Source organism: Myotis daubentonii, chromosome 4, assembly GCF_963259705.1.
Source record: "Myotis daubentonii chromosome 4, mMyoDau2.1, whole genome shotgun sequence".
Lineage (NCBI taxonomy): Eukaryota > Metazoa > Chordata > Mammalia > Chiroptera > Vespertilionidae > Myotis > Myotis daubentonii.
In genome coordinates, this window is record NC_081843.1 from 78,440,477 (window position 1) to 78,450,365 (window position 9,889).

The 9,889-nt window shown below is 41.8% G+C and overlaps 1 protein-coding gene across 2 annotated transcripts in view; it reads right to left on the reverse strand.

Annotated features, from left to right (window-relative positions):
• Positions 1-9,593, reverse strand: part of TNPO1 (transportin 1) — an 87,346-nt gene extending 77,753 nt beyond the window's left edge. The window contains exon 1 of one of the 2 annotated variants that reach the window (XM_059694355.1): positions 9,436-9,592. In XM_059694355.1, the coding sequence (XP_059550338.1) occupies positions 9,436-9,450 (15 nt within the window). In that variant the 5' untranslated portion in view covers positions 9,451-9,592. Of the gene's footprint in view, positions 1-9,435 lie in introns of both variants that reach the window. The other variant, XM_059694357.1, reaches the window with a different exon arrangement.
• Between the last annotated feature and the right edge of the window lie 296 nt (positions 9,594-9,889).

Sequence of the window (9,889 nt, forward strand, 5' to 3'; positions counted from 1 at the left end):
TACCTTCTGACCACTTCTCTCTCCCTCCACTTGTCCACCCTAGTCCAGACACCATGTTCTACAAGAGCATGGTCTACAATAGGTTTCCCCGCCTTTTTTTTTTTTTTTAAATCCTTCAGCCCAATTTCTGAGATAATCCTGTTAAAGCTTCAATTAAATTACATCTTCTATCAAAACCTTCCAATGGTTTCTCATTACACTTAAATCACAGCCTACAAAGTTGCCCATAATCTGGGCTTCTGCCTATCTCTAAACAAATCTCCTAGCAGTCTCTGGCCTCCTTTTCACTATGTTCTCCTTCCTTCTCTCCTTCCTTCTCTCCTTCTCTCTCTCTCTCTCTCTCTCTCTCTCTCTCTCTCTCTCTCTCTCTCCTCCCTCCCTCCCTCCCTCCCTCCCTCCCTTCCTTCCTTTCCTTCCTTCCCCCTCCCTCCTTCCCTGGTAGTTCTCTTGTAATGTTATGCTTGTTCCCACCTAAGAGTCCTTACTTTTGCATACTCTTCAGATATTCATACTGTTCACTCCTCTTCTGTTTGCTGGCCAAATAATATTTCAGAAAGGCAATGGTTCTCTTCTCTCTCGCCCCCCAGCCCCCGCCCCCGCCCCCATTACTCTCTACTTCTTCTCATTGCTTTAGTTAGAACCTTTTTGTCCTAAAACCCTATGAAGTTACAATGTCATGACTTCTTTTGGATAGAAACCCAAGTTATGATGACTTTAAATATATATACATGCAGGTGAAATTCAAGTTCCCTTCAAGTGCCTCTCCTAATCCTAGACTCCTCCCTGGAGGTATTCTAATATCCACTTGATGAATAGCCATATAGAGCTGTTTTTGTGTGTGTATTTAAATACATGTTTCTGTAGAAATAAAACGTTTTCTTTCTATTCTATAAAAACTCATTCAAAATATGTCTTAGCTTTCCTACTCATTATATACAACTCTATTTCATTACTAACTGCAGTACAGGTTATTGATGAACACTTACCCTTTTTACAATTTTGCAACATTGCAAGTAATTCATTCATATAACAAATATATACAAGCACTATATTCTAGGCACTGTTCTAGTTGCTGAAGCTACACAGCAATAAATGAAACAAAGATCTTTGCCCTCTTGGGAGCACACATTTGTGGAGAAAGACAATAAACAGAACATATAGGGCAGACTGTTCTGCAAAGTGCCAGACAATAAATATTAGGCTTTGCAGATGTGGCATATATTCTGTTTTTGTTTTATAACCCTTTAAAAATGTAAAAACCATTCTTAGCTCAAAACAGGTCACAGGGCAATGGAGCACTAGACTGATGACTTGAATGTAAGTATGTTAGAAGGCAGTATGTGCTATGTCAAAATAAAGAATCCAGAATAAGGAGGATGGGAGAGGGTAAGATGCAATATTAGATTGGGTATTTATTTATTTATTTATTTTTAATTTATATTTTATTGATTTCTTACAGAGAGGAAGGGAGAGAGATAGAGAGAAACATCGATGAGAGAGAAACATCAATCAGCTGCCTCCTGCACACCCCCTACTGGGGATGTGCCCGCAACCCAGGTACATGCCCCTGACCGGAATTGAACCTGGGACCTTTCAGTTCGCAGGCCGACGCTCCATCCACTGAGCCAAACCGGTTTCGGCTAGATTGGGTATTTAGAGAAGGTGAAATCTCAGCAAAAACCAGTAAGCCAAGTAGATATTTGGGAGAAGTATATTCCCGACAGTTGAACCACCTAAAGCAAAGGCCCTAAAGTAGGAGGATGACTGATATGTTAATGATCTAACAAGGAGGCCAGTGGGCAAGGAGGGAAAGTAATAGCAGAAAATGAGATCAGGGAGGTAAGGTGAAAGGGGAGTGTGTTGGGCACATTATGGAGAGCCTTGTAAGGCCACTGTAAGGACCAGATTTTCTCTGAAAGGGGGAGTCATTGCAGGACTTGGAATAGAGAAAGGCAAATAATATTGAGAAAAGACTGTTGTTTTTTTAAAGGGTGGGAAAAATAATAGCATGTCTGTTATTAAAAATAATAGCATGTCTGTTATGACAGAGATTGTCTTACTTGCAAAAGACTTGGTCTGGCTACTATATTGAGAAAAGACTGTCGGGAGGGGCTAGGGTAGCATGGAGATACCAAGTAGTAACCTATTTAAGTAATCCAAGGAGATAACAGTAGTGGTTTGAACCTGGGTGGCAGTAGTGAAGTGGGACATAGTAAAATTCTGGATTATGATGATATATAAAAAAACACATGTTGTCCTGAAAGAATGGATTTGAAGAGTCAAAGAAAAAGTAAAATCAAGAATAACTCTAAGATTTTAGCCTGAGCTACTGGGAGGATAGAGTTGCCACTAACATACAGAAATGGGGAAATCTATGGGCAAGAAGTTTAGGGGTTGAGTTTTGGACATGCTGAGTTTGATGTCAATTATTACACCCTAGAGGCCTGAAATTTGTGCATGGGTAGGGTCTCTAGTGGCTGCCGGCCAGGGCCTTCCTTCGTTCCACGCTGCCCCCTGGTGGTCAGCGCTCATCATAGTGAGTGATCAAACTGCTGATCTGTTGAACTCCTTAAGGGGACACTTTGCATATTAGGCTTTTATATATATATATATATATATATATATATATATATATATATATATATATATGGTAGAGATGTTGAATAGGCAGTTAAACATATGAGACTGATGTTAGGGAGAGGGGGCTAAAAATCAAAATCGGGCATTGCTGATATTTAAATTTTTAAAAAATTATTATTGATTTTACATAGAGGAAGAAAGAAATATCAATGTGAGAGAGAAACATCAATTGGCTGCCACCTACACAAACCCCGACAAGGGACTGAACCCACAACCAGGGTATGTGTCCTGACCAGGAATGGAACCCACCACTTTTCAGTGTAAGGGACTGGACAATGCTCCAACCAGCTGGAATTAAAAGCCATGTGGCTAAGTGAGATTACCAATGGAGTGATTATAGATAGGAAAATAAAATACAAACAGTCCTGGTCCATGTGGCTCAGTTGGTTGGAGCGTGGTCCAGTTCACCGAAAGGTGGCAGGTTTGATTCCTGGTCAGGGCACCTATCTAGGTTGTCAGTTTGATCCCTGATTGGAGCGCATGCGGGAAGCAACCGATCAATGTTTCACTCTCACATTTATGTTTCTCTCTCTCTCTCTCTCTCTCTCTTTCTCTCCCCCTTCCTCTCTCTAAAAATCAGGACCTCAGGTAAGTATTAAACAAACAAGGACTGACCCTGGGGCTCTCCAACATTAAGAGGTTTGTGAGAAGGAAGACAAAAGAGAACTATAAGGAACCAGCAGTGAAGTAGGAGATAACCAGAGTTATGTGTTAACCTGGAAAGCAAAGAAGAAAGTGTTGCAAAGATAAGGGAACAAATAGGTGTCAAATGTTGTGGATAGATCAAGTAAGATGAACAGAATCAATGGTATATGGTATTTGGCAACATAGCAGTTACGGAGAACCTGAGGACCTGTTTCAGTGGAAATGGTGCAAAGGCCTGATTGGAGTGGATTTAATAAAACATGGAAAGAGAAAATTTGGCAATAAGAAGTATAGACATCTCTTTTGAGGAACAATGCTGGAAAAGGAAACCAACAAAATATTGGGAAACTGATGGTAAAAAGTGAATCAAGTATTTTTTGATTTTTTTTAAAAGGGTGGTAAAAATAATAGCATGTCTGTTGCTCCCAGAAAGCCAATAAATTAAAAAAATTATGTGGAAGGGCAGAAGCTGAAAAAATGTTCTTAAGTAAATGAGAAAGGATGGGATCTAGTACAAAAGCAGATTCAGGGATATGAACAGTTAATCTAAGGTAACAAGCAGGAAGATAGCCTGCATTGGCCAGATTCTGGTAGTGCACAGGGTAATGGGAGTTTGTGGAAATTTTCTGATTGCTTCAATTTTCTTAGCAAAGTAGGAACCAATGTCATGAGCTGAAAGTGAGGATGGGAAAAGCGATCCTGGATATTTGAAGAAGATATAAAATAGTCAGGAGAGTGAACAGACTAGGAAAATAAAGTACAACCAAGAGCAGCATTAAGGACCCACTTGAGGTATGTGGTCATGTGTGGTGTGTGCTTGCTTCCTGCACATTGAGTTACAGAGGGGCAGGTGCAAAGAAGGCAGAATTGGTTTAACCAGGGCTGTGGATCTTATTAAACAAGCAAAGAGCATAGGAGTGGATCCAAAGAAGAGATAAAAGTGATTAATCGTGGAATTTAAGAGGAGCAAGAAAGGGAGTGAACACATCAAGAGGTGAGTGCCAGGGAAATAGTAATAGGATGAATAGACCGGAGATTCCATTGTGGTAAAAAGGTGGTTGGGGCTGAGATACTGACTAGAAGGAGTGAACCACAAAAATAGGAAGTAGGGTCACAAAGTAGAACTCAAGAAGTGGTAACTATGGAGGGACTGTAGTTATTGGCAATGCAAGAGGGTATCACTACGGGAGTGATGGGAAGAGAGAGGTAGATGGGAAGAACACTGAAGAAAAGGTCTAGGAAATGAGAGATCAGGATACTGGAAATACATTATGTATACTCCTTTCAATTGTAATTTAAAGATTGAGGTGGTATTGGAAAGAGGTGCAATGAGCCTGGAGCTAAAACAATTTTGAGAAATGAGGTTAATAGTTAGTAGCAATCCTGAGCGGTAATCTGCTGACATAACACAAAACTGAGGATTGTTAGGGGAAAAGATTTTTAGGGAGAAGGGAGGAAAAAAATCTGAAAGCAGCAGAGAAGCATGACAGACACCTTTTCCATCTGTAGGAACACTGACAAGGAGAGCTATGGAAAAAATAAATACAACAGCCAAACTGCACAGTGCAAAACATCAGGTTCCTATAAGAGCAAGAAAGTGAAGGGAATGTTTAAGCATAGGTTGGGACTGGATTTTGCAGACGATGGACTGTACATTCCAGTAAAAGAATTATGAAGAGTTGGGAAGGGACAAGGGACAACAACAACAAAAAATGCAGACAAATATAGACCCATTCATGAACTGGAGTGCAGGAGATGAAAGGTGACCTGGAAGTCTGGAAGTTCTGTTGCTACTGACAAAGACATATTGAACACAGCTGACTCCTGATATATCCTTGTTTTTCTAAGAAATGGAACTTTCAGGGTCAAAATGTTTTTACTTTAAAATTGAAAAGGCTGTACTGATCAATGTATGAATTTCCCTACAATTTTGTATTTCCCTATTAATGGTGTAGAACAATATTTCATGTTTATTGGCTATTTCCTCTTCTGTGAATTTGCCCATTTATAAAACTGAATTGCATTTTCTTATTGCTTTACAGTGCTTAAAAATAATCTATTTTCTATTTTTATTCTGCTCTTACTGATTCACACAAATCAATGTCGTAAATGCCTTTCAAATCTTTCAATGGCTTGTACTAAGGCAGTGATGGCGAACCTATGACACGCGTGTCAGAGGTGACACGTGAACTCATTTTTTGGTTGATTTTTCTTTGTTAAATGGCATTTAAATACATAAAATAAATATCAAAAATATAAGTCTTTGTTTTACTATGGTTGCAAATATAAAAAAATTTCTATATGTGACATGGCACCAGAGTTAAGTTAGGGTTTTTCAAAATGCTGACACGCCGAACTCAAAAGGTTCACCATCACTGTACTAGGGCAACACAAGTCAAATCTGGTCATTCCATTAGTTTCAATAAGGTCTATGACCGGACTGCTTTTGCACTAAAATGGCAGAGCCAGTAGGGTCCACAAAACAGAAAACACTGTTTGGTCCTTTACAGAAGAAGTTTGCAGACTTCTCTATACCTTTCAGGGCCTCTCAACAACTTTGAGGTTCAAGAACACAATAGGTCCTTAGCTTTACTGACAAACTCTGAAGTGCTACCCTAGCCCCTGAAATGCCTGCACCATTGCTCCTACTTTGCATGAAATCTATCACTAGCCCTCCTGGATGCCCCCACAGGTTTATATAATAAAAGCTGTAACTATACTTTTTTGTTTACATTTCATTCTCTCCGCTAGTATTGAACTCTCTTGAGGACAAGGGATAATCCCAGCACTAATAAATGGTTAATGAATGAATAAATGGCACACAAAGTCCTTCATAATTTGTTTTCTCATTATTTTCCTGTTATCCTACCTAAATAAACTGTTTTCCAGCTTTATATATTTTAAATTAATTATTTTTCAAAAACATTATTACTAATGGCAGCATAAATGACCTATTCCTAATAATTTATATGCATCTATTTAATGCATTCAAGATTTGCTGAAATATTTTCCTCCCTAATTCTTTCTTTAGTAAAGACAAAAAGCAATGGAATCTTGGCCCTTCTGGGATCAACCTTTTCATCTATGGCAGTAACTTCTGCACCTGCGGTTTAAGGGGCTCCACTGATACTTATTTTACTAAAGGGTTCAGAGTACTTCAAAGCCAATTATAAAAATGCAACTCACATGTTTTTTGCTTTAGTTTTCAGTATAAAATTAATCTCCCACACCTTGTTGGTAGTCTTATTCTCCTTATCTGGGACATCTCTATATATTTTTGTTTGTTTGCTTATCTCTATTATAAAGGTTTTAGTGTACCTTGTCAGGGGTCTTACTACGTGTATTTTTCAGTTTAGTTATTTAATGGATCTTTGTCATTCCTCTTAACTTCCAAACTTGATGGATTTTTTTTCTCCCTTATTTGCATTAAGGTCATTACTGAGTGTTTCATCCAGAAATGCTTGCTGCATGCATTTTAAAAACCAGCTTTATATATTTGTTACCAATTACATCTCATCCAGGTAGATCTTTTCTTTCCTTTTCTAAAATGTATATGGATAATTAAGTCCTGTCTGGTTTAACCATGTATTTACTCATTCATTACTTCAGCTCATTTTCACTATTTTAGTAATGTGGTCTATGATCTCCAGTTAGATCACTGTTATAATGAATTATAATATTCATTGTAAGATTCTGTATTCATTCAATGTATATGTATTCATTATAAGAATCTGAATATTTAATTACATATTTACATAAAATTTTATAAATAAAAGAGTATGAGCTTTGTAATTAGACATGTCTAGATTCAGATCCAGCCTTGAACACTCTAAAACCTTGGGCAGAGTACTTACCTATCTATACTTCAGTTATTCCATCATCAGTAAAATGGAAGTAATTCCCATAGGGTAACACAGGGCTATGATATAAGCATAATATATGTATGCTAAATGCCTACAAATAATGCCCAGTATATTACATGGAAAAAATGTTAATTCACTCCCTCTTCCCTCCCATCTCAAGCAATAAGAACAATAAAGGCTGTGCTCCTCGAATTATTTTAAGCCAATTATTAAATTACCTTTGGTTCTCTCAGCTTTCTTACCCTTTTGCTGATAAACCAAAATTTGGAGGGAGGGAGGGTACAAGATCTTTTTGGCAACAATATATATTCAAATATCAATTCCAGGAAGAAATATTCATAATTTATATCCTGGGCAATAAAAATAACTCTCACGGCTGTGCTCCTCTGCAGTTTACATTTGATAATTTTTTCTCAATACATATGTCATTTGGTTCAGCTGCCTTTACAACCACATTTCCTTTCTTAAAAGTAGTATTTGCAGAATCCAACATGGTTAAAAACAAGCAATTCTTCTAAATATAGTATGTTTAATTTCAATGCAGTTCATTAACAGTATTTAGAAAAATTAAGTTCATGTATTGGCTTTAACATTATATATATGTATATATATGTGTGTGTGTGTGTGTATGTGTGTGTGTGTGTGTATGTCATAAAACAATGAATACAATAACAAGTCTTACAATGGGAATATTTACAACTGTAATGTCATGTGTTTTTACCAAAATCTTATTCTGTTCACAATATATAATGGTAGTAAGTTTGATTACTTTAAAAGATTTTTATAGTTTGAAATATCAGTGGGCAGAATTTAGTAATTCTCTGAATACCTAGGAGGAAGATGTGATGAAAACACATCAAGCCTGATCCGCCTAATTGGGGGGGGGGGGGGGGGCCGCGGGGGAACGACTTTTAGGAAAAAGCAAATGGAGCACTAATAGTTCATTAGGCTCACATCAAATGAGATGAAGTAAAAACCATACTGCCAAACTGTTAGGTATTTGTGCATTACATATGCCAAGGAGCTAAAAAGAAAATCTGCACCTTCAAACTATTATTTCCCTTTTGCATTTGCAAGTTTTCAACTTGGTGGAGTCATTCTCTCAGAAGAATGGGGTGCAGGGCAGAGTAAAAGTGGAAAAGAGAATCGATTCCCAAAGTATCTCCCCTGCTTCACTAAGTATAACTTATTTACCATTCTGATATGAAAGCTTTGATATAATAATAGGCAAACTTAAAATCCAAAAGGAGCTTATCCTAAAAATGAGCCCATCGGGCCAGCCATTTTGCAACCTTACATTTTGGAATACCTATTACACGATACAACTTGCATGTTAAAAACATCTTTCCTTTAGGGTGAAAAAAAAAAGTACCATTTATGCATTCACCGTTGAAGTCATCACTGTTTCAAAGCAGGATTGGTATTAAGCTTCTTAATACAACTGTCAACATCCATTTGTGGGTAGCCTCCCACTTTAAATTTTTACATTTATATCTGCTGATGGAGCAAATGATTAGTAATTAAGACAACGGACAACATATAAGCAATCCTTGCAATAACCAGTCGATTTTTAAAATCTGTAAACAAATAACAGGCGCTCAAGTTTAAAACAAGAAAAGCGATGCCCCAAACTGGTTGGCGGCGGTGGCCGGTCTGCTCCCGGGCAGCTGTGCGCTGTGGCGTGTTCGCGTGGGAGAAGTGAAAGGGCAGACCGGCAAACAACAAACCCGCGCAAAACCCCGGTTACAAACAGTAACACGACGTGCACAGGTCGCGAAGCCAGGGGGCCCCGGGGGAAGGCCCGCCTGCAGAAAGCCACCAGCTGGCTGCGTTGGAGGCGCCGGTGTCTGCGGGCCGCACTCCCGGGCAGAGGGCCGGGCGGGGACAAAGACCGGCCGCAGGGCAGCGCTGGACAGAGTCCAGCACCGGCGGGAGGTGCCGTCCCGGGGCAGCGCCTGCGGCGCTCGGGGTCCTCCGACGCCGCCCTTCCACTGGCGGCGGCAACGCTCCCCGGAGCAGCCCCTCTCCAGCCCACCGGCCCCAGAGGCCCCGGCCGTGACCTCGGACACCTGAGGAGCCGCCGCCGCCGCCGCCCTGCCTGGTCCCGCAGGGCGCCGGGGCGGCAGCTGTTGGGCGTGGAACCGCGCAGCCGCCGCTGCCGGCTCCAAACGGCCCGGCGGGCGGGGGCGGGGGGCGGCGAGCCGGCCCTCTCCCCGCGGCCGTCCGCCAGCCTCGGAACTGCAGCCTCCGCTCCCGCCCTCCGTCCGCCGCGCACCGCGTCACCTACCCGGTCCCACACCATCCCAGAGGCCTCCGGCGCTCGGGCCCTCAGCGCAGCGGCGCAGCTCCCGCCCGGGGCCTGAAATGGCTGCGGAACAAAGGGAGCCTGGCTCTGGCGAGCGCCGTCCGATTGGCCGAGGGGCGGGGCCGCCGCGGGAACTTTCGGCGGCGGTCGCCTAGGCAACGGCGGCGGGGCCGGGAACCGCGGCCCGGGCCTGGCGGCCGGCGACGTGCGCCCGGTGGTGCGCGGCTGCGGTTTCTGAACCCGCGCCGCCGCCTCCGGCTTCGGCCCCGCGGACCCTGCTGTGCTCCGAGGGGCTGCGACCTAAAGGCCCGGTGAGCGTGGTGGACGAGGGCTGCCCAGGGCCCTCTTCGCGCCCTGACTCTCGTCCTCCCTCACCTGTGCCCCCTGCACAACCTCCAGCGTGACGGCTGCCCTGGAGCCGAGTCACACGGCACAC